This window comes from Panulirus ornatus, chromosome 2 (assembly GCF_036320965.1).
Source record: "Panulirus ornatus isolate Po-2019 chromosome 2, ASM3632096v1, whole genome shotgun sequence".
NCBI lineage: Eukaryota > Metazoa > Arthropoda > Malacostraca > Decapoda > Palinuridae > Panulirus > Panulirus ornatus.
In genome coordinates, this window is record NC_092225.1 from 102,334,469 (window position 1) to 102,360,892 (window position 26,424).

General features: G+C 44.5%; 2 protein-coding genes across 2 annotated transcripts in view; both read right to left on the minus strand.

Annotated features, from left to right (window-relative positions):
* LOC139759017 (uncharacterized) overlaps positions 1 to 14,813 on the minus strand; it is a 45,990-nt gene extending 31,177 nt beyond the window's left edge. Inside the window, exon 1 of the mRNA XM_071680918.1 lies at positions 14,677 to 14,813. The gene's annotated coding sequence lies outside the window, so the exon portion shown is untranslated. The remainder of the gene's footprint in view (positions 1 to 14,676) is intronic.
* Positions 14,814 to 17,529: 2,716 nt separating this feature from the next.
* LOC139759009 (uncharacterized) lies at positions 17,530 to 21,190 on the minus strand. Its single transcript, XM_071680896.1, has 4 exons — positions 21,037 to 21,190; positions 19,365 to 19,614; positions 18,725 to 18,908; positions 17,530 to 18,310 (listed from the first exon to the last, which is right to left on the minus strand). The coding sequence occupies exons 1-4, from the start codon at positions 21,094 to 21,096 to the stop codon at positions 18,262 to 18,264; spliced, it is 543 nt and encodes a 180-aa protein (XP_071536997.1). The 5' UTR covers positions 21,097 to 21,190; the 3' UTR covers positions 17,530 to 18,261.
* Positions 21,191 to 26,424: the final 5,234 nt, after the last annotated feature.

The following is a 26,424-nucleotide window of genomic DNA, read 5'->3' on the forward strand; positions in this document are numbered from 1 at the left end:
CTCACATTTCTCATTACGTCATCAGCATATCTTCCCTACGTCCACAGTATCCTCATCATATCTTCACTATCCTCGCCATACCCTCACGATCCTCCCCTACCTACCTCATCACTATCTTCCCATATCTTCTCTATCATCCCTATCCTCCCCATTACCTACGAGGAATTCCTTCCTCCATCTCTGATACCTCCCCTCCCCATCCCTCATCTTCAATATGCTCTACTTGTCATCACTTTCCTCCTTCATTTTCCTCTTTACATCATCCTCATGGTCCTCTCCAAATCTTCACTATCCTTGCCATATCCTCCTTCCTGTGCACTCACTTTCCCTCCCTATAGCTTCACTATCACCACATTCTAACTCTCCTTTCCTCTGTACCCTCCTCAACTTCAGTAACTCCACTACAACTTCATGGCCACATCCTCAACTTCAGTAACTCCACTACAACTTCATGGCCACATCCTCAACTTCAGTAACTCCACTACAACTTCATGGCCACATCCTCAACTTCAGTAACTCCATTACAACTTCATGGCCACATCCTCAACTTTAGTAACTCCACTACAACTTCATGGCCACATCCTCAACTTCAGTAACTCCACTACAACTTCATGGCCACATCCTCAACTTCAGTAACTCCATTACAACTTCATGGCCACATCCTCAACTTTAGTAACTCCACTACAACTTCATGGCCACATCCTCAACTTCAGTAACTCCACTACAACTTCATGGCCACATCCTCAACTTTAGTAACTCCACTACAACTTCACGGCCACATCCTCAACTTCAGTAACTCCACTACAACTTCATGGCCACATCGTCAACTTCAGTAACTTCACTAACTTCATGGCCACATCTTCAATAACTCCAATACAACTTCATGGCCACATCTTCAGTAACTCCACTACAATTTCGTGGCCAAACCTTCAGCTTCAGTAACCACTACTAACTTCATGGCCACATCCTCAACTTCAGTAACTCCACCACAACTTCATAGTCACATCTTCAATAACTCCACTACAACTTCGTGGCCATATACCTATCTTCAATAACACCACTATACCTAACTTAACTATTTTGACCTTATCTTTCCAGCATCTGGGATATAAGGCAAAGTGAGTACCATCAGCCACGAAGGTACCAAAACAAAACCACAATGACTCACCTCACCCGCATGACCAGATTCACCGAGGGATTGAAAGGCCTCAAACAAAGATTTGTTGGTCTCGTCAATTCTAGGAGACGCGTCGGAAGCTCAGTTGCACTTCATGCACATCTCTGGGGATCCTTCATCTTCATGGTCTTCTTCTTCATCTCAGAAGGGGACTGGATCAACGCAAATGACCTGTTCTGCGTGGACCAATCAACCGGAGACCTCCTTCCCCCACAGTACGAATCCTTCTGCTTGGGTTACCATTATGGAGTTGGCCAACCCGAAGGGCAGAAGGAGGTCAGCATCCTGTACAAGGCTTTCCCCTGGATTCTGCTCATCATCTCCCTCCTCTTCGCTTTCATCCGGGCAATGGAATACATTTCCCTCGGCAACCTTTTCCAGGACCTCCTCGTTCACGAAAACCGACACGACATCAACTCACACAGACAGCACGTGACCCAGTTTCTCTGTGACAACATCGGCTCCTTCCACAGGATCTACATCCGTAGCGTCATCCTGCATCTTGTGGCATTGGCATCCGATCTGGCAACCATTTTCATCGTCAACTACTTGGCAAGCAACCGCTTGCTGGACATCATCCTCAACTACCCCTGGAGGCGTGACATTGTTGGTTTCACAGATCCCGTCTCACAGATGTTCCCACCATTCGTAAAGTGCGACATCGACGAGACAACTCATATCATCGGCGTCGGTGGCAAGTATTACGGCTGCTTTAACCGAATGGCTTCTCTCTATGAAAAGATGACCTTAATAGGGACAATGGTTATTGCAGTCATGACCCTCCTTACCGTGTGGCAGGTCGTCTACCTCATTGTTATCCTTCCCTGCAGGAGGAGGTCTCTCATCTCCACCGGAGGAGCACTTCCTCAATGTGAACAACACATCCTTTCATGGGCATCCTACGGAGATGTCATTGTCATGAGTCACTACAGGATGGAGATTACCGGTCGCCAGTACGGCTGGGTCATCAGGCATCTGGCAACCCGCCCTGTCCTGGGTCCTGTTGCAGTGGTAGTGCAGCAGTGAAGAGCTGGTCATCATCATCCCGCCCCCCCTCCCCACACAGTGTGAGAACCCAGACGGACGCATATTACTTACTGACTTATTTATTGGCAGACATGAAGGATTTTTCATATTCACATCTTGATTTTAGTTATAAAAAAAAAATCATTACTCACTAATATTCATTAAATTGAATCTTTGTTTAATCCTGATCTTCACTAACGCATGTTAGTCATTATCTCCATTATGTCCAAACCAATTCAATACACCCTATTCCTTCAAACATACCTAATTTTGCTCTCCGAGATAACGTTCTTTCCACACATTCTTCATCGCTCCCAGAACTTTCGACCCTTCCCCTACCTTATGATTCACTTCCACTTCCATGGTCCCATTCGCTGCTAAGTCCACTCCAAGATATCTAAAACACTTCACTTCCTCCAATTTTTCTCTATTTAAACTCACATGCCAACTAATTCGTCCCACAACCATGCAGAACGTAATAACCTTGCTCTTATTCACGTGTATTCAAATTTCTCCTTTCACACGCTTTCCCAAACTCAGTCACCAACTTCTGCTGTTTCTCACTCGAGTCAGCCACCACTGCTATATCATCGGCGAACAATAACTGACTCACTTTCCAGGCTCTCTCATCCCCATCAGATTGCATACTCGCCTCTCTCTCCAACACTTGCATTTACCTCCCTAACCACCCCATCCATAAACAAACAGCCATGGGAACACCAAACACCCCTGCCACAGATCGACCTTCACTGGGAACCAATAGTAATACGCTCTCTCTCTCTCTCTCTCTCTCTCTCTCTCTCTCTCTCTCTCTCTCTCTCTCTCTCTCTCTTACTACTCGTACACATGCCTTTCGTTTTTGATAAAAGCTTTTCGCTGCTTCTAGCAGTTTACCGCCCCCCCCCCCACAATATACTCTTAAGACCTTCTACAAAGCATCTTTATCATCTATCATATGCTGTCTCCAGATCCATTAATACTACATACAAATCCGTTTTTCTATGTATTTCTCATATACATTCTTCAAAGCAAACATCTGATCCACACATCCTCTACCACTTCTGAAACCACACTGCTACTACCCAATTGGTGCTCTGTACATACCTTTACCCTCTCGATCACTACCCTCACATACAATTTTCTAGGAATACTCAACAAACTTATGCCTCTGTCGTTTGACTCTCCTTTATCCCCTTTGCCTCCGGACAATGGCATTATACATGCATTCCGCCAATCCTCAGGCGCTTCAAGATCTATATATATAATGAATACCCTTACCAATCAGTCAACAGCACAGTCAATCCCATTCTTAAAAAAAAAAAAAAGAAATCAACTGCAATACCATCCAAATCCGCCGCCTTGCCGGATTTCATCTTCCACAAGGCTTTCGCCACCTCTTCTCTCCTCACCAAACCACTCTTCTTGACATTCTCACTTCGCATACCATCCCAACCAAAACATGCTACATCTGCCGCTTTACCATCAAGTACATTCAACAAACCTTTAAAATACTCACTCCATGTCCTCCTCACTTCATCACTACCTGTTATCACTTCCCCCTTAACCCTTTCACCGATGTTCCCATTATGTTCTCGTCTTATGCACGGTATTTACCTTCCAAAGCATTTCCTTATTTTCCCTAAAGTTTATTGATATTCTCTCACTCCAACTCTCATGGTGAAGAGACTGTGGATTTGTGTGCTGAAAAAAGAGGTGATTGGAAATACCTGGTTTGAAAAGAGAAATATACACAAGTATAAGTATGTGAGCATGAAAGATGGTGAAAGGGCATTATTGGTTTACGTGTTAAATGATAGACGTGTAAAAGAGACACTTTTGGATGTCACTGCGCTGAGAGGGGCAGCTGGTGAGATGTCTGATCACTATCTTGTGGAGGCGAAGATGAAGATTTGTAGAGATTTTCAAAAAAGAGGAGAGAATGTCGGGGAGATGAGAATGGTGAAAGTGAGCTTAGAAATGAGATTTGTGTGAGGAAGTACCAGCAGAAATTGAGTGTAGAATGGCATAAGGTAAGAGCAAATTGACGTGAGGGCAGTGGGTGAGGAATGGAATGTATTTAGGGAGGCGGTGATATCTCGTGCAAGAGATGCATGTGGCATGAGGAAGGTGGGAGGTAGGCAGATTAGAAAGGGTAGTGAGTGGTGGAATGATGAAGAGAAGTTGTTAGTGAAAAAGAGAGGCCTTTGGACGATACTTGCAAAGAAAGAGGGCAAATGACTGGGAGATGTATAAGAGAAGACGGCAGGAGGTCAAGACGAAGGTGCTAGGGTTGTGTATATATATATATATATATATATATATATATATATATATATATATATATATATATATATATACAAAAAAGTATAAAAGGAGCGAGTGTACATGAGATGCAGGTAAAACCACAGGGATAATTTCCTTGTGGTTATCTAATGTCTATCATCCTGTCTCCATCTATAGTGGTGGGTGGGGAGGAGCCTTCTGCTGTATTTTACTGTCTCCATCTATAGTGGTGGGTGGGGAGGAGCCTTCTGCTGTATTGTACTGTCTCCATCTATAGTGGTGGGTGGGGAGGAACCTTCTGCTGTACTGTACTGTCTCCATCTATAGTGGTGGGTGGGGAGGAACCTTCTGCTGTACTGTACTGTCTCCATCTATAGTGGTGGGTGGGGAGGAACCTTCTGCGTACTGTACTGTCTCCATCTATAGTGGTGAGTGGGGAGGAGCCTTCTGCTGTACTGTACTGTCTCCATCTATAGTGGTGGGTGGGGAGGAACCTTCTGCGTACTGTACTGTCTCCATCTATAGTGGTGAGTGGGGAGGAGCCTTCTGCTGTACTGTACTGTCTCCATCTATAGTGGTGAGTGGGGAGGAACCTTCTGCTGTACTGTACTGTCTCTCTCCTGCAGTAGGGGGTGTTGCCTCATCATGGACCACCGGATCTTGTGTTAAATGGCTGTCCCATATCCCATGTGCAGTCCCATATCTTGTGTCACATGGCTGTCCCATATCCCATGTGTAGTCCCATGGTGCTCCCGCCCGCTTCCTCCTCACCCACTTTCTAATTCCATGATTAGCCGTTCTAACATGATCGGGGGAGGGAGGTGGAACCCCTAACATCCTATTCAACTGTTAATCATAAGACCAGACACATTCTATATTTATCTTAAAGAAAGAGAGAGAGAGAGAGAGAGAGAGAGAGAGAGAGAGAGAGAGAGAGAGAGAGGTTACTTTGATAAAGATGCGATAATTAGTGATACATAATTAAAGAGAAATAGAACTCGAATAAAAACCAATTAAAAAGAAATAAGAATTAATTTGAAACAGAAGCATTTAGCCAGACTAACACAGCAAAAAGCTAAATAATTCTATCTTTTTTCCTTCCTTTTCTGTGTCAAAAAATAAAAATCAAATTTGTCTTCTAACAGTCATTTTGTCTGTTAGTTATATTTTCTAACAACCGTTAGAGGCTACTGGATAGACAACAGTGGGAGGTGGGTGGGTTGTATGGGAGAGAGAGAGAGAGAGAGAGAGAGAGAGAGAGAGAGAGAGAGAGAGAGAGAGAGAGAGAGAAGCGATATATATATATATATATATATATATATATATATATATATATATATATATATATATATATATATATTCCGTCTGCCCGTCCAACAACAAGAACAACAACAAGAACAACTATGCAACACTGACCCAGTTCCAGGGGTCACCAGAGGCAAGGTCAGCGGCCCGGATGCTGCCAGCTAGCTGGTAACCCGCATCACACGCTCCAGTCATCCCCCCCCCCCCTAGCATTGTTCGCCTCCCACCGCCCGCCCTCACCTCACACGGGCGTCTGTCTACCCTCACACACACACACACACACACACACTACTCCACCACACACACGCTTCTCTACCACACACCACACACCCACTTCTCTACCACACACCCACTTCTCTACCACACACCCACTTCTCTACCACACACACGCTTCTCTACCACACACCCTCTTCTCTACCGCACACACGCTTCTCTACCACACACACAGAGGCGTACCTGGTCGTCTTTCTGACGGCTCATGACAAGAGCTGTGCACTGTAGGCAAGTCCTACGTAACTGGCAGCAGGTCAAGTTAATCATATACACATCAAAGTTTCAGTAATTGTGAAGTAATCTGGGGGAATTAACCCCCTCCCCTGCTTACAGAAAGATAATGCAACCACGGTGATTGAACACGACGGTACGACCCTTGAGCACGACGGGACGACCTTTGAGCACGACGGAACGACCCTTGAGCACGACGGTACGACCCTTGAGCACGACGGTACGACCCTTGAGCACGACGGTACGACCCTTGAGCACGACGGTACGACCCTTGAGCACGACGGTACGACCCTTGAGCACGACGGTACGACCCTTGAGCACGACGGTACGACCCTTGAGCACGACGGTACGACCCTTGAGCACGACGGTACGACCCTTGAGCACGACGGTACGACCCTTGAGCACGACGGTACGACCCTTGAGCACGACGGTACGACCCTTGAGCACGACGGTACGACCCTTGAGCACGACGGTACGACCCTTGAGCACGACGGTACGACCCTTGAGCACGACGGTACGACCCTTGAGCACGACGGTACGACCCTTGAGCACGACGGTACGACCCTTGAGCACGACGGTACGACCCTTGAGCACGACGGTACGACCCTTGAGCACGACGGTACGACCCTTGAGCACGACGGTACGACCCTTGAGCACGACGGTACGACCCTTGAGCACGACGGTACGACCCTTGAGCACGACGGTACGACCCTTGAGCACGACGGTACGACCCTTGAGCACGACGGTACGACCCTTGAGCACGACGGTACGACCCTTGAGCACGACGGTACGACCCTTGAGCACGACGGTACGACCCTTGAGCACGACGGTACGACCCTTGAGCACGACGGTACGACCCTTGAGCACGACGGTACGACCCTTGAGCACGACGGTACGACCCTTGAGCACGACGGTACGACCCTTGAGCACGACGGTACGACCCTTGAGCACGACGGTACGACCCTTGAGCACGACGGTACGACCCTTGAGCACGACGGTACGACCCTTGAGCACGACGGTACGACCCTTGAGCACGACGGTACGACCCTTGAGCACGACGGTACGACCCTTGAGCACGACGGTACGACCCTTGAGCACGACGGTACGACCCTTGAGCACGACGGTACGACCCTTGAGCACGACGGTACGACCCTTGAGCACGACGGTACGACCCTTGAGCACGACGGTACGACCCTTGAGCACGACGGTACGACCCTTGAGCACGACGGTACGACCCTTGAGCACGACGGTACGACCCTTGAGCACGACGGTACGACCCTTGAGCACGACGGTACGACCCTTGAGCACGACGGTACGACCCTTGAGCACGACGGTACGACCCTTGAGCACGACGGTACGACCCTTGAGCACGACGGTACGACCCTTGAGCACGACGGTACGACCCTTGAGCACGACGGTACGACCCTTGAGCACGACGGTACGACCCTTGAGCACGACGGTACGACCCTTGAGCACGACGGTACGACCCTTGAGCACGACGGTACGACCCTTGAGCACGACGGTACGACCCTTGAGCACGACGGTACGACCCTTGAGCACGACGGTACGACCCTTGAGCACGACGGTACGACCCTTGAGCACGACGGTACGACCCTTGAGCACGACGGTACGACCCTTGAGCACGACGGTACGACCCTTGAGCACGACGGTACGACCCTTGAGCACGACGGTACGACCCTTGAGCACGACGGTACGACCCTTGAGCACGACGGTACGACCCTTGAGCACGACGGTACGACCCTTGAGCACGACGGTACGACCCTTGAGCACGACGGTACGACCCTTGAGCACGACGGTACGACCCTTGAGCACGACGGTACGACCCTTGAGCACGACGGTACGACCCTTGAGCACGACGGTACGACCCTTGAGCACGACGGTACGACCCTTGAGCACGACGGTACGACCCTTGAGCACGACGGTACGACCCTTGAGCACGACGGTACGACCCTTGAGCACGACGGTACGACCCTTGAGCACGACGGTACGACCCTTGAGCACGACGGTACGACCCTTGAGCACGACGGTACGACCCTTGAGCACGACGGTACGACCCTTGAGCACGACGGTACGACCCTTGAGCACGACGGTACGACCCTTGAGCACGACGGTACGACCCTTGAGCACGACGGTACGACCCTTGAGCACGACGGTACGACCCTTGAGCACGACGGTACGACCCTTGAGCACGACGGTACGACCCTTGAGCACGACGGTACGACCCTTGAGCACGACGGTACGACCCTTGAGCACGACGGTACGACCCTTGAGCACGACGGTACGACCCTTGAGCACGACGGTACGACCCTTGAGCACGACGGTACGACCCTTGAGCACGACGGTACGACCCTTGAGCACGACGGTACGACCCTTGAGCACGACGGTACGACCCTTGAGCACGACGGTACGACCCTTGAGCACGACGGTACGACCCTTGAGCACGACGGTACGACCCTTGAGCACGACGGTACGACCCTTGAGCACGACGGTACGACCCTTGAGCACGACGGTACGACCCTTGAGCACGACGGTACGACCCTTGAGCACGACGGTACGACCCTTGAGCACGACGGTACGACCCTTGAGCACGACGGTACGACCCTTGAGCACGACGGTACGACCCTTGAGCACGACGGTACGACCCTTGAGCACGACGGTACGACCCTTGAGCACGACGGTACGACCCTTGAGCACGACGGTACGACTCGTGAGCGCGACGGTACGACCCTTGAGCATGACTGCACGACCCTTGAGCACGACGGTACACCACCTTAAGCATGACGATACGACCCTTGAGCAAGACGGTACGACCCTCGAGCACGACGGTACGACCCCTACATATGGTGGTGTTTATTTACGGGGCAGACCGAAAGCCTGACCAGATTACCTTAAGGTCGTGCTGGAGGGTCGTACTGTCGTGTACAGTGGTCGTACCGTCGTGCTCAAGGGTCGTACCGTCCTGCTCAAGGGTCGTGACCGTTTGAAAGTGTGTGTGAAAGGAGACCGATAGTAAATGTAAATAAAATCAAGGATATTAGGATTAGCAGGTGAGAGGGACAGGTTAGCTGCGAATCTGAAAAGAGAAAAACTGGAGGAAGTGAAGTGTCTTAGATATCTGGGAGTGGACTTAGCAGCAGATAGAACCATGGAAGTGAGTCACAGGGTGGGGGAGGGGGGCGAAGGTTCTCGAATCGTTGACGTGTGGAAATAGATATCATCTGGGAGGACAATATGTGGCGCGAGATGGTTTGATTAAGTAATGTAATGGTAAGAGAGATGTGTGGAAATAAAAAGCGTGTGGTTGAGATAGCTGAAGAGGGTGTGTTAAAATGGTTTGGACACATGGAGAGAATGAGTGAGGAGAGATTGCCTAAGAGAATGTGTGTGTCAGAGGTGGAGGGAACAAGGAGAAGCGGGAGACCAAATTGGAGATGGAAGGATTGGGTGAAAAAGATTTTGAGCGATCGGGGTTGAACATACAGGAGGGGTGAAAGTCGTGCAAGGAATAGAGTGAATTGGAATGATGTGGTATACCGGGGTCGACGTGCTATCAATGGATTGAACCAGGGAATGTGAAGCGTCTGGTGGTAAACCATGAAAAGGTCTGAGGGTGTGTGGATGTGGATAGGGAGGGAGCTGTGGTTTCGGTGCATTACACATGACAGCCAGAGAATGTATGTGAGCGGATGATGCGGCCCTTCATCTGTTCCGTGATTATATATATATAAGTGTGTGGAAGAAGAAAGTTAAGAGTAAATGTGAATAAGAGCAAGGTTATTAGGTACAGTAGGGTTGAGGGTCAAGTCAATTGGGAGGTGAGTTTGAATGGAGAAAAACTGGAGGAAGTGAAGTGTTTTAGATATCTGGGAGTGGATCTGGCAGCGGATGGAACCATGGAAGCGGAAGTGGATCATAGGGTGGGGGAGGGGGCGAAAATCCTGGGGGCCTTGAAGAATGTGTGGAAGTCGAGAACATTATCTCGGAAAGCAAAAATGGGTATGTTTGAAGGAATAGTGGTTCCAACAATGTTGTATGGTTGCGAGGCGTGGGCTATGGATAGAGTTGTGCGCAGGAGGATGGATGTGCTGGAAATGAGATGTTTGAGGACAATGTGTGGTGTGAGGTGGTTTGATCGAGTGAGTAACGTAAGGGTAAGAGAGATGTGTGGAAATAAAAAGAGCGTGGTTGAGAGAGCAGAAGAGGGTGTTTTGAAGTGGTCTGGGCACATGGAGAGGATGAGTGAGGAAAGATTGACCAAGAGGATATATATGTCGGAGGTGGAGGGAACAAGGAGAAGAGAGAGATCAAATTGGAGGTGGAAAGATGGAGTGAAAAAGATTTTGTGTGATCGGGGCCTGAACATGCAGGAGGGTGAAAGGAGGGCAAGGAATAGAGTGAATTGGAGCGATGTGGTATACCGGGGTTGACGTGCTGTCAGTGGATTGAAGCAGGGCATGTTAAGCGTCTGGGGTAAACCATGGAAAGCTGTGTAGGTATGTATATTTGCGTGTGTGGACGTATGTATATATATGTGTATGGGGGGGGGGGGGTTGGGCCATTTCTTTCGTCTGTTTCCTTGCGCTACCTCGCAAACGCGGGAGACAGCGACAAAGTATAATAAATAAATATAAATAAATATATATAAACACACACAATGCCTCCCATAACATTGTACACACACCACCACCAGCCTTCAGCAAAGGCCCCGCTCCAGATAACACACAAAAAACCTGAGCCACCATCTGTCCTCGCTGGGCGTGGCAAAGGTCACGGATGGTATACAGTCATGAAAGTCACGCTAACGAATGAGAACAGAACCACCGGGTCCTCACTCTGAGGTCAAATGGGGTTTATTAATATCCATTACGGAAAAAGTGTAATCTAAAACGATTATATATATATATATATATATATATATATATATATATATATAGATAGATAGATAGATAGGAAAGGATCACAATTTTGCGTGTGATCAAGATGTTCCTACGAGTCCACGGGATAAATGAAATACGATAAGTGTTTCATTTTCCCCATGGACTCGTAGGAATATATATATATATATATATATATATATATATATATATATATATATATATATATATATATATAAGAAATGGGTTGGGCCATTTCTTTCGTCTGTTTCCTTGCGCTACCTCGCAAACGCGGGAGACAGCGACAAAGCAAAAAAAAGAAAAAAAAAAAAAAAAAAAAATATATATATATATATATATATATATATATATATATATCCAGGTTTGTGGTACATACGTGTGCACTCTCCCTTTCCTAGGGATTTATCTAATATCTACTCTTAAAAGATAATTCAGAGAGTACGCTAATAATCTATTCTCGCTGTGCATATTATATCTGGCTTTTATAAGAGTTTCCCATATACAAACATTTTGGAAATTTATGACAATCGATGTAGTGGCTTGAGAAAACACTAACATAGGAGATGCTAGCTTCACTGACGCTGAATCAGCGGAAGATGTTAGCTTCACTGACGCTAAATCATTAGATGCTAGCTTCACTGACGCTGAATCAGCAGAAGATGCTAGCTTCATTGACGCTAAATCAGAAGATGCATACTTCACAGACGGTAGGTCTGCATAAGATACCAGCTTCACTGACACAAAGAAGATAGTAATCTCACTGATACTAAACTAGCAGAAGATGCTAGCCTTACCAATACTAACCTAGCAGAAAATTCTAGTCTCACCGACATTAACCTAGCAGAAAATGCTAGCTTCGCCAACACAAACCTAGCAGAAGCTGTTAACCTCAAAAACACAAACCTAGCCAAAGATGCCAACTCTAACCAATTTACAGAAAATGTTAGCCTCACCTACATTAACTTACATGACTATAAATATGTGCCTCATCATACAATATCATGATATATAAACGGTAACCAGATTAGAATTATGTACCCCATTATCATACATCATCATGGTCTATAAACAGACTATTATCATGTACCCTTGAAAAATGTGTGGAAGTCGAGAACATTATCTCGGAAAGCAAAAATGGGTATGTTTGAGGGAATAGTGGTTCCAACAATGCTGTATGGTTGCGAGGCGTGGGCTATGGATAGAGATGTGCGCAGGAGGATGGATGTGCTGGAAATGAGATGTTTGAGGACAATGTGTGGTGTGAGGTGGTTTGATCGAGTAAGTAACGTAAGGGTAAGAGAGATGTGTGGAAATAAAAAGAGCGTGGTTGAGAGAGCAGAAGAGGGTGTTTTGAAATGGTTTGGGCACATGGAGAGAATGAGTGAGGAGAGATTGACCAAGAGGATATATGTGTCGGAGGTGGAGGGAACGAGGAGAAGAGGGAGACCAAATTGGAGGTGGAAAGATGGAGTGAAAAAGATTTTGTGTGATCGGGGCCTGAACATGCAGGAGGGTGAAAGGAGGGCAAGAAATAGAGTGAATTGGAGTCATGTGGTATACAGGGGTTGACGTGCTGTCAGTGGATTGAAGCAAGGCATGTGAAGCGTCTGGGGTAAACCATGGAAAGCTGTGTAGGTATGTATATTTGCGTGTGTGGACGTGTGTATGTACATGTGTATGGGGGGGGGGGGGCCATTTCTTTCGTCTGTTTCCTTGCGCTACCTCGCAAACGCGGGAGACAGCGACAAAGTATAAAAAAAAAAGAAAAAAAAAAAAGAATTCAGTACTAGAAATAGGGAAAATAAGGTGAACTACAACAGTTTACGCCGATTTAAAAGCACCAGGATTCAGTGGAATAACAAGAAGCATGCTATTCATTCTTCCCAAAAATGCTATCAGAACATCAACAAATATACAAGGTTTACTTAGCATCAGGATTTTTACCTGACACATTAAAGAAAGCTAAAGCAACCTTCATACCAAAAGAAGGAAAAGACACAAAAATTATAAATTACAGACCCATCTCATCAGAAATAATCGGGATATTACTAAGAAAAAAATGATAAACAAGCGACTGTTAACACACATATATATAAGATTAAAACGTACTAAATTCTAGACAGCAAGGATTTAGAAAAAATACGAACTCAGCTACAGTAACAGATACACCAGCAATAGAAAAAGCAAAGAACAATCAGGTAAACATAGTATTAAGAGAAGTTTCCAAAGCATTTGATAAAGTATGGCATATAGGACTCAATCATACAATATTACAACAAGGACTAGCAACATCATACGAACAACTACTCTATCTGGGAGACAAGAAACAAAAAATTGTATAGGAAATCTTATACAACAACAGAGTGTGAAGTGCCACAAGCCGGACGCCTTTAACCAATTTTTTTTATAATATACACATCAGATATGTCACACCAACACAGTATAGTGAGTATATTAAGTATGCTGATAACACAAATATCATATCCAGGAAAATAAAAATAATGGCAAAACACAGTGCAATAGAAAATAATACGCTCGAATACAAATGGAAAATCAAATATAAACATTCATAATACCAATTGCAAAATTCAAAAATGACCCAATAACAGTCCAAGACCTGTATCCATAGAAAAGGTATATTACTGGGATCGAAAGTTACAAAGTAAAACCAACTTGAGAGAAAAAGTTCGAAGAACAAAATAGATATTGGCTAAATTACAGAAATTCAGAAACATTTGCTCAGAAATTAGAGACTATACACAATAATGATAAGATCAGTGATAGAATATCCAGCGATATCTTTACATACAATAAAGTTGACCAATATGAGGAAAGTACAACGTGTATAAAGCTCTGAAATTTATATTAATCAGATATCCAAAATTTATCATAAGTGAAGAACTACATCAAAGAACAAATTCACCATCAATAAATACACTACTTCACGACAGAGCAAAAACAATATGGGTAAAAACTGAAGAACAAAATACAGAAACATATCAAAAATGGGTAGAGAAGATAATCTAGAAAAAAGCCATTACTGGTTCTCAAGTGATAAATTATAAAATCAAATTATTAGACACCAAAATTTAAACCAAAAACAAATCAAAAAACTAAAAACAATGTAGTTCTCTAGTTGATCCCAGTGTCTTACATACTTTTTCTATAATTCCCATTCAGTACTTATCCTCAAACCCTATCCCCACAATCCCCACCCACAAATCCTCCCAAACTCCTCCATTCCTTAAACCTCCAATCAATGCCAAGCAAGAGTGACAAGGTTACTACAGCCATCACCACCACCACTGTCCAACACCACACTAACACCACAATTTGTGTCAATCTTCTCCAGTCCGACCTTACATCATCACTTTCATGGCTACTTTTCTCCTACCACCGCCAATTGGCACATTGCTATACCAGGAAACAAAAATACAATGTAAATTTTATGATAAAATTGTTTACCTGGAACAGTCAAATAGGAAGCGTCGGCAGCCTTCCCACCGTCGCTACACTCATCCCTCGGCCAAGGTCACGGGAGCCCCTATGATTGGCCTGACGTCACACGCCGGAGAACCGAAAGACCTTGTCGCCATCTGCATAAAAACTCCCCGACAACCAACAGCCTTTTAAACCCATACTGACACATGCACTGAGCACTCGTCTTTTAACTCAGGCTTCCACAGAGAAACCCCAAAGCTTTTGTCATTAGAATATCAGTAATTAGATTCTAAACAAGGCATTTCACGTCATTTCTTTTAAGGAATAGTCGTGACGCATTCTGTAAGTGAAAATCACTCAGCTTCTAGTTAAATAATTATCGAATATCGTCGGTTCATAATCCTGGTCAAGAATCATGACGCCAGCCAATCAGCTGATCATCCTCCTCTGCGCATGCGTCATGGGGCAGGTCGCCAGCTTCGTTAATGGTAAGTACCAAACAATTATATTTCTTACAAACTACACGAAAACAGCATATCTATAATGTACTATATTATACGCACATTACGCTACGAACCACATGGGTATACTTTGAGCAAGAAACTAGAGTAGATATACTGCTACATATACCATCCCAGGTATACCGAGCTGGAAATACCAAGATGTACTCTACGCTATAAACAGTAGCATAGGTATACTGTACTCTAGAAACCTATAGCTGTTATGTTGTACGCAAGAAACAATAGCATAGGTATACGGCACTTTTATAGCTATAGCACTAGTGTGCTGCACGATAGAAACAGTTGTACTGTACATTGTAAACAATAGCATAGCTGTACTGTACACTGAAAACTAAGCATAGTTGCTCTGTACACTAGAAACAATAGATTGGCTGTAATGTACGCTATAAATAATAGCACATCAGTAATGCTCTAGAAGGATAACGATGTTGTAGGTTAGAAAAAAAAATGGCAACCATTGTGTGCTAACAACGATACGTACCTTGTGTTTGCTACGATAACATACTGTACATCAGAAGTTAGCGTAGCCACATTGCACGATAGAAACTGTAGCATAGCTATATGTACGATAGAAACATCGTAGGTATTTGTACGTTAAAAAAATAGCATAGTTACTATACTGTTCGCTAGAAATTGTTATACTGCACTCTAGAAACAATAGCATAGCTATACTGGACGCTAGAAATGATATACGTGTGTATGCTGGAAACATTTGCATAGACATATTCGATGCTAGAAACAATAACATCCATATTGTACGGTAAAAAAAAAAAACCTACCTACACTCCGCTAGAAAATAGCAAAATCCTGTATGCTAGAAACAATACTATAGTAATACTGTACGCTACAATCAAAACAGCTATATATGCGCTAGAAACATTATAGCTATTCTGTATTAGAAAAAATACTGGATACCAGAAACATTAGCATAGCTAAACTGTACGCTGGAATCGATCGCAAAGGCATATTCGCATATTGTATTCTAGAGTGCTTATCTTCAGTACATTCCCCTACACACATGTCGACCTCCTAACCCACGAATGATTATAGCTCTTCATATTTAGGAAACATGTTGCCTAGCTCCTCCGTTCGGTCATAGTTGCCATACTGTCCACGAGTGGAAACTCCATTACCTGGATGAACATTTTACAATTTATGTCGGTAAACATGTTTAGAATCTTAGCCATTCACCAAATCTTTAAAAAGATTTGCTATATTCTGTACCTTCATTCCTCGGTGTTCTTGTATGCAAATGTGTGACTATCTGTAAAGGCAAGAACATATATATATATATATATATATATATATATATATATATATATATATATATATATATATATTTTCTTTCTTCTTTCAAACTATTCGCCATTTCCCGCATTAGCGAGGTAGCGTTAAGAACAGAGGACTGGGCCATTCCCTGGGGATAGGGGAGAAAGAATACTTCCCACGTATTCCCTGCGTGTCGTAGAAGGCGACTAAAAGGGGAGGGAGCGGGGGGCTGGAAATCCTCCCCTCTCGTTTTTTTTTAATTTTCCAAAAGAAGGAACAGAGAATTGGGCCAGGTGAGGGTATTCCCTCAAAGGCCCAGTCCTCTGTTCTTAACGCTACCTCGCTAATATATATATATATATATATATATATATATATATATATATATATATATATATATATATATATATATATCCACTGAAGCAACTAGCAAGCGTTACCACTAGTGGGGTCCGGGGTACAAGGATCCCAGACTTTGACCTTCACAGCCAATATGGACAACCCTCGAGGATGACCATAGATGTCAGTCGCACAAAATATGTTAATCTAAGAATTCATTAAAGAGTAACGAGTAATTTTAATTACATATTTAGAAGATCCAAGGCTAATGAAGCTTAATTAGAATAGGTCATTACAGGGTACAAAGTTTAGTTTTTAATCAGATTCACTTCATGGGTCACATGCATAGTGTGTATTTGGTCTCAGAATTATCTTCACCGCCTGAAGGTGTTAAAGATTCTTTGGTTGTTGGATGTAGCTTACATTAACTGCCTTAATGGCCCTCCCTGGCAGTTGATAGGCTTAAAGCCCAAACTGATCCATCATTTCATGGGGAATATCTATTAAACTTGCTTAATCTATCATTTTCGAGATTTAAAGCAATTTTATGCAAATTATTTGGTTCATTGGCATCCATTGCAAAAGTCTTACTTTAGGTAACCATTCTAACCGCAACTTTCGTAGTTTAGGCGATTAAAAAAAAAAAAAAAAAAGCAAATTAATGTATTGGGCACTTATTTATCCAACCCATTGCTAAAGTCCTAGTTACCATACCGAAAAATAAAGCAGGATAGTATGAAAGTGAAGGTATTCTATAAAATTTATTAGTGAAAATGCTCAAATTTTCTAATACAGTCTGGATTTTCCTAAAAAAATTCTACACCATGCAGCGATATTTTGTGGCGAAACATATGTTAACTGCAGTAACTGACCACTTTAATCCAATTCTCAAATTTAAGCCTTAAAAAGGCCACAGTCATACAATATTCTACACTACAGTGTCACCAAAATACAAATATATCAAGTGCATATGACCAAAAATTTTCTTTTCGAAATTTCAGTTAACAGTTCAGTGGTCAATGTGACTAGTCTGTTACCTTAACATGTTCATGTCTTGTACACTGACTAGGCTGTGTTACCTTAATCTTTTCATGCCTTGGTAACAACCTGGACAGCATACTTTACAAATCACACACTTTCTATATTATAAGTATGGTAAATTTTTCCAAGTTTGATCTCAAAATACCTCTCAACACAGCGTACTGGATCAGCTCAAACCATCATACTAAATTTGATTTTGTGAAAAAGCCACGTACTTGAGCTGGTTGCGCCTTGTATACACAATTCACATCAATAATCCCCAAATCTAAAACCATTCACACTTTCCTAGGTACCTTTACTAGCATGTACTAAGCAGATGTAGTTTAAAATTTCTTAAAATACAGAGTAATCTATAATCAGGACTGGTAGTACCAACGTAATACAGTCGTTAGCTAACAGCTGGTTGCGCTAGAGTCAGGGTTGGTTAGCTCATCCTAGGCTAAGTTACAGCTGCGCCTTCCCTCTGGTAGTGAGGAAGACTACCACACCTGAGGAGGAGGAAGAGAACAAGGGAGTGTTAGCTTGTGTCGCTTTGACGTGTTGAGCGGAATGGCTTAAAATACTGGAAGCCAAGATCGACTAATAGTACACAAATGTTTATTTACGCGGAACAATAGCGATGTAATTATTCATCAAGTCGTATTGGAAAATATACAAGTCGCATCGCGTTTATAAACAATCGTGCAGTTACTTAAGTTGAACAGATCAAAAGCTTTCATTGCAAATGATATAACATATGAAGTATACATATTGTAATACATATAGAGAACGCTGTCCATTCAAATCTGAAATATGACTTGTGTATAGTGGACCACAAACCACCACAATACGCCAGCTAATTAGCACTTTACCGTGACATACTGGAAACAAGGAAACTCTCCCTGGTGTGGTCGAGGACGTACCTGTAGTAGCCACAGGACACTCCCTGTGCGGCGTCCCTGGCCACCTCCAGGAGGCTCCTAATGTAGCCCGGCACCATGTAATTAATGGCCGTCAGCACCAGGGAGGTACTGGGGTAGTACCTGCCCGCTATCTCCCCAGCTTCACACACTGTTCGCTCCATGCACTCCTGCTCCCCCTGGTAACCTGCATCAAAGGGGCGACCACAAGACGTTAGCACCAGGGAGTCGGGAGGGAGGGAGAAGGGGGATTATACGTTAGCGGCCTGCACAAGGGGGGAAGAGGGAGCGGAGAGGAGACTAGACGTTAGAAAAAAAAAAGTTACAGAAGTTGGAAAAAAGATTAGCAACCTCTACAAGATACAGGGGGGTGAGGACAGGTCGTTAGCAACATCTACAAGATACAGGGGGGTGAGGACAGGTCGTTAGCAACATCTACAAGATACAGGGGGGTGAGGACAGGTCGTTAGCAACATCTACAAGATACAGGGGGGTGAGGACAGGTCGTTAGCAACATCTACAAGATACAGGGGGATAAGGACAGGTCGTTAGCAACCTCTACAAGGTGTTGACGGGGCATTGGCAAGTAGTACTACCTCCAGAAAACCTACGTAGGTAGGCCTACACTGGAGGACCACCTCACCCATATAAGCCATGAGTCCGAGCTTCACAGAATCCCTGGCCAGTATGGACGCCTCAAAGTCCGTCGTCTCTCTCGTGAAGCGGTGGGTGTAGTCATGCAGCAGCCGCAGGAACTCCCGCGCCACTGCCACGCCCAGCCTGGCGCGGGGTACTCCTTGCAAGACGTCCACCGACTTGCCGGCGACGCGCGCCGCCACATCGGGAGGTACGGCCGCTTTATCCGTGGGACTATGGTCAGACCAGCGACCACTCTGAAACACGAGCGTCGTGGTGCAATGTAGCAGATTCAGTTCTTGACATTTTAATATATCGAGGCTTTATATATATATATATATATATATATATATATATATATATATATATATATATATATATATATAATATATATATATATTCCTACGAGTCCACGAGGAAATGAAACACTAAGTTCCCAAGTGCGCTTTCGTGTAACAATCACATCAGGGGGGAGACGAGAGAGAAATACAAGTCAGTTGATATACATCGAAGAGACGAAGCTAGGACGCCATTTGGGGATGGGGGAAAATACTGCCCACGTATTCCCCGAGTGTCGTAGTTTTTACTTTTTCAAAGAAACAGAACAGCGGACCAAGTGAAGTTTTTCCTCAGGCTCAGTCATCTGTTCTGGAACGCTACCTCGCTAACGCGGGAAATTATACATTTTCCTAAGATTTCACGGAAAAAAAAACTTCAAGTGCACTTTCGAGAAAATTGTGGTCCTACAACTACATTCAATACCACAGAAAAGAGTTGATTTGACCGCATTTAACGACCTTGTCAGTTTATATGCTTAAAGCGCAAACCAACAGACCAAACTTTGAATCTTCACCGAAATGGCAATTCCAGCTGAACGCGCTGTGACGACCTTCAAATCGGATTATATTCAACCACAAAATGAAATGCTAAAACAGTGACTACTCAACTAGTCTCGACTCTTTTAGCTTCTGTTTTCCTCTTAAAAGGCACGTCACGTCCCGGTAATGGATCTGTTTATGAACAAAGAATTTAGTAATCTTGAGAAATGTTGCTTCGGTCTCTTATCCCGCCATTACCATCTCTGTCCATCCTCTGCAAAGTCAACTGTTTTCAAATATTTCGAAATTCCTAGTATAGAAAGATCCTTAAATGTAGTGAGGGAATTAGCTCTTAAAGTTGCCCTAGGCACTTGGTGTCAAAGATTTTAGACTGTCCATTACGAAGTAAATGGGCTTATTGACCCTGACAATTGACAGGTCCAAGGCCTATACAAAGCATGATAATATACTGCTAATAAGACCCCTGAAATGAATAGTTCTATCGCAAGGGTCGTGCAAAAATTTGGACCCGAATGATATATATAAAGCTACAGAGGTACATTTTCATATTTACTAAAATATTCAAACTAAATCAAGATTCTTCACTAACTATACGAAGCAATTCTCTCAATGTAACACTAAGTCAACAGAAGGAGCGAGAAGTTTCAACAGCTCGCATCCAGATTCAAAACGCTATCACCGTCCACTCGTCAAATATGCCATTTCGATTTGCTCAAATTCTGGATAAGTACAAGATTCCCGAGACAATCTTTCTTTCCTTACACTTTACAATCACAGTCTGTCCATAAGAAAGCCACAGTCTTCATCCACGAACTCTCACAGTACATATTTACAACTCACCGCCAATTTGATTAGAATTAAGAAACTCAAGATTATTCTGGTTTCTGCCGCTGACGCCATAGCCCTAACCAGACGTTACGACCCACACCGTCCAGATGGCAGCACGAAACTGATTCGTTGCCTTTTGCTTTCCAACGTTGGGTTTTCCCGCCATGAAATGATAGTAGCAGTTGTAGTTACGGCTTTAGACGTTGGGTGATTTGGTAGTTACTACATCCTAGTGGTCCGGATAGTCGACAAGTCTATAGATATATAATGATAAAGAGGGTCTTGTGATCGAGAAGGAGTGTGTCTGTCTTCTCTTTTCAACTCCAGGATTTCATTTCTATTGGTTTTCTCTTTCTTTTTACATCTATGACAAAAATGAATACACTGTATGTAGTAGAGGCTTCAAATAAGGCAATTGAGTTCGTCCCCATTGCACTCATTCCAACGGAGTTTTGACCATGATTTGAATTTTATCTTAGAAATGTGAAAACTAATATTTTCCGGAGCCAAGCTTGTAGATATTACCTGTTTTCAGAAAGTGCCGAAGATCTTCAATACATACATCATTAGAGATCAACTGAAGGATAAAAACGGTGGATATTGCAAAAGTTCATAATGCAAGTACAATCCCAGAATATTGTAAAGTTTCATCGTCCTGAATTTCATTATTTCGTTCGATGATAATTTCTATCCAAACTGAACTACAAATTTTGTTTTCTATAACTCGGTCTTCTGATCCATTTTGACTACTTTTTAATCCTGTTCTACGATGATTTGTCTCGTCTTCTCCGATTAATCTATAATCTTTAGGTTATTTTTTGATCTTATTTACCACTCTAATACCTTCTTAAGCTACTCATTCTTAATACAAGAATTTCTGAACTTACTTCACTGGAGTTCCGAACCCTGGTTCACATTAATTCCACACTTTAACCAAACATTTTGACAAGTATTTCCCACTTAACAGTAATTCCATGTACTGGACTCTCTTTTCTACTCACGTTTGATTTCAGTTTATGACCTTGTTTGACTGTTATTTCCGTTCTTGCCTGCCTGTCATTTGAAGCCATGTTCTACATTTGACAAATGTAATGTTCATCAGTAAAGTATCATCTTGTTCACCTGTAGCCTGTAATCTTTTTCATCTGTAACCTATAATCTTGCTCATATGTAATCTCTTATTTATCTGTAGCTTATAATCTTGTTCACTTGTAATCTATGATTATGTTCACCGCTAATCTATAATCTTGTTCATCTGTAACCTGTAACTATGTTCACCTGTAGTCTATAACCGTGTTCACCTGCATGTCCCATAACCTTGCTCACCTGTAACCTATAGTCATGTTCACCTGTAAACTATAACTTTGTTCACTTGTAATCTATGATCACATTCCGTAATCTGTAATCTAGTTCACCCGCGTCCTACAACCTTGTCACCTTCGATTATAATCTCGCCCAGCTATAACCTGTAATCTTATCTCGGAAAGCAAAAATGGGTATGTTTGAAGGAATAGTGGTTCCAACAATGTTGTATGGTTGCGAGGCATGGGCTATGGATAGAGTTGTGCGCAGGAGGGTGGATGTGCTGGAAATGAGATGTTTGAGGACAATGTGTGGTGTGAGGTGGTTTGATCGAGTAAGTAACGCAAGGGTAAGAGAGATGTGTGGAAATAAAAAGAGCGTGGTTGAGAGAGCAGAAGAGGGTGTTTTGAAATGGTTTGGGCACATGGAGAGAATGAGTGAGGAAAGATTGACCAAGAGGATATATGTGTCGGAGGTGGAGGGAACGAGGAGAAGTGGGAGACCAAATTGGAGGTGGAAAGATGGAGTGAAAAAGATTTTGTGTGATCGGGGCCTGAACATGCAGGAGGGTGAAAGGAGGGCAAGTAATAGAGTGAATTGGATCGATGTGGTATACCGGGGTTGACGTGCTGTCAGTGGATTGAATCAGGGCATGTGAAGCGTCTGGGGTAAACCATGGAAAGCTGTGTAGGTATGTATATTTGCGTGTGTGGACGTATGTATATACATGTGTATGGGGGTGGGTTGGGCCATTTCTTTCGTCTGTTTCCTTGCGCTACCTCGCAAACGCGGGAGACAGCGACAAAGCAAAAGCAAACAGCGACAAAGCAAAAAGAAAATATATATATATATATATATATATATATATATATATATATATATATATATATATATATATATATATATATATATATGTATATATATATTTATTTATTTTTTTTTCTTTCAAACTATTCGCCATTTCCCGCATTAGCGAGGTAGCGTTAAGAACAGAGAACTGGGCCTTTGAGGGAAATCCTCACCTGGCCCCCTTCTCTGTTCCTTCTTTTGGATAATTAAAAAAAAGAATGAAAAATAATATATATGTATATATGTGTGTGTGTGTGTGTGTGTGTGTGTGTGTGTGTGTGAGTGTGTGTATGTATATCCTGCCAGAAGCCAGTTATCCAGTTAATCGAAGAGGCCATAGGTGCGGAAGGACGGTAGGGGTAGACTTAGGGACCGACCTTATCTACAGCAAATGTCTCATCTGCATATTCCAGTTGTCAGTCACAAAGCATATCAACTTCATATTTGCTTTCCCCGGCGAGTCCACACGCACAGCGAGGGGTGCATGTGGTCGTAGGATGATCCCGGATACATGGAGGTGCTCAGATCTTGACGGTTGTTGGGTTGTGATGTAACGATGACGCTCTGAACTAACCCGAGCAGTTGACGTTCCTGAATCCCAGATGGAACCACCTGACCGTCTTCCCTCTTCCAGAGTCTTATGATCATTCATTATCAGTGGCTTCGCTTTCCGAGCTTTTTCGTATCTGTATGATACATGCCTCATGACTATTCCTCTTATGTAAATAAAACTACCAATTCAATTAAAACAGAATAATCATACCATTTAAGATTCGTAAACATATATCAAACAAATCATATATATATATCCTGTAAAATGATAACAGTAATACGTACAAAGGGGGAAAAAAAGAAGTCAAGTTGAGCGCCAAGGGCAAGGCCATATATACGGGCGTTCAGTATGTTGGCCAAGGTCGGCGCGGTAGCCACTAGGCTGAAGAATGACTCGATTCCGTGCAATATTGAGGGCGGGATCGACCAGCCGGGTACCGGTGCAAAGCCAGTGTCAAGGTTGGCGTCCGGTAAGGCCATTGTCGAGGTCACTGTCATAGCTGTTAGGGAGAGAGAGAGAGAGAGAGAGAGAGAGAGTTTTGCTTATTTGTCCTTACGTGCTGGGAGTTTATACTCGTGTGTGTTCAAATATCATGCGCAAGATGAGATCATTAACCTGTTGAACCTTCTCACTAGGTATAGACCTGTTACATCTAATAATTACAAACTCAAAGCAACCACGATCAGAAAAGGTAAAGTGGGATCGAAATGCATAGAAAAGGCTCGGTTTAAATAATAGAGTTACCCACCACATTACGAGGAACAGAAAACGTGCCTCGTCGTTTGTTTTGATAATATGATGGTCGGACCTCTGCTTGGTCAGACACGGGCTTTTGCCTGTTGGCCGCCCGTTCCCTGGGCTAGTCAGCGACCTCATGATGTTTCCTCTAATCTTTTGTTCGTTGGCGAAGATACTGAAGGTGCGTCCTGATGCTGAGGCATTGGTCAAACCACACTCCAAGACACTGGTGGGTGCCGGGCCCAGACTACCGGCGTTCCCTGAATGGATAGGCTCTGTATGGCTGGTGGCCTCGTGGAGCAGAGGGGCCATCTATCACCCTTGTTTTGGTAGGGTTGATCTTGAGGCTCCGGTCTGTTGCACTCGCTCTCAACCAGCTTGAGTGCGTCGTGTTGGGCGTTGGCGAATCTTGATGCGCCCTCGGCGCTATCAGCTGGAGACCATGGGCGTAGCAGAGGCTTAAAGGGATCTTCACTTAGTTCTCCATCAGGATGCTGAAGAGTGTAGGGCCGAGGTTGCCTCCTTGTGGGGATGCCTTTTTCAAGGGGCTTGTATGACGAGGCGACTCCTTGGCATCGCACTCGTTCCTGGCGATGCATCAGGTAGTCCTGGATCCTCCCTCCACCCGATGGGCCTGCCCTGGACTGCCTTCTTAGCTAGAGTCTCTAGTATCGCCAGCGGACTGGCGAGCTCGAAGGCTTCTTCCAGGTCCAGGAAGACCGCTGTAGCCGGTTTGCTGTCGATGATGCTCAGTGTCTCCGTTATGTTCGTTGTTGACCCCGGCGGTTTCTTTGTGGGCGAAGATATCGGGGTGCGGGTGGCCGACTTTCCACTTGAGCCTGTTGAGAACCATCGTCTCTGCCGTCTGGACGGTCCAACTGAGGAGGGAGATGGGTCGTGGTTTCTCTGGTTCCCTGGGCTTGGGAATGGGCTGGATGTCTTGTCTTTTTCCATTCCAGTAGAAGTATGTGCGCTGTCCACGAGGCGTTGATGACCTGCGGCAGCGCCTCGTGTCTAGCTTCTCCAATGTGGCGCAGCATGGAGTAAGTTATTGTGTCGGACCATTCCCTTGGTGCCGTGTCCCTGCTCCGTTTCACTGGGGTTCACTTTGCGGGTGGAGTGCACCTCGGCCGTTGCTCATTCTGTTCTAGTGCGGGTGTGTGTGTGTGTGTGTGGGGGGGGGGGGGGGGGGGGGGGGTTGGTCGTTGACTGGAATGGAGGGCTGTGGCCACTCGTCCACTCACGCTCCCCATCAGGGTGAAGAGCTGCGTCGCTTGGATCCTGTGGCCCAGCAGTGCTGCAAAGGCCTTCTCCACCTAATCCCCATCTTCCATACGAATCCCCAACACCCCCTGTTTCCCCAGGCCTCCTGGGCGCCCCACGCCTACCATCATTGCTCATATACACTCTTCGTCTGCATCTGTCCTTATTAGTTTACTATTATCATTCTCTTGCCACTCCTTCATCCATGATTCTCCTGCCACAACCTCATCCATGATTCTTCTGCCACTCCTTCATCCATGATTCTCTGCCACAACCTCATCCATGATTCTTCTGCCACTCCTTCATCCATGATTCTTCTGCCACACCTTCATCCATGATTCTTCTGCCACACCTCATCCATGATTCTTCTGCCACTCCTTCATCCATGATACTCCTGCCACTCCCTCATCCATGATTCTCCTGCCACTACCTCATCCATGATTCTCCTGCCACAACCTCATTCATGATTCTTCTGCCACTCCTTCATCCATGATTCTTCTTGTCACTCCCACATCTATGATACTTCTGCCACTCCCTCATCCATGATTCTTCTGCCACTCCCTCGTCCATGATTCTCCTGCCACTACCTCATCCATGATTCTCCTGCCACTCCCTCATCCATGATTCTCCTGCCACAACCTCATTCATGATTCCTCTGCCACTCCTTCATCCATGATTCTTCTGCCACTCCTTCA

Coding starts and splice junctions, on each gene's coding strand:
- LOC139759009 (XM_071680896.1), bottom strand. CDS start 21,096: ATGGCGTCAGCGGCAGAAACCAGAATAATCTTGAGTTTCTTAATTCTA. Junction 18,909..19,364: donor CGGACTCATGGCTTATATGG/GTGAGGTGGTCC, acceptor CCTTTGATGCAG/GTTACCAGGGGGAGCAGGAG. Junction 18,311..18,724: donor GTGTCCTGTGGCTACTACAG/GTACGTCCTCGA, acceptor CCTCCTCCTCAG/GTGTGGTAGTCTTCCTCACT.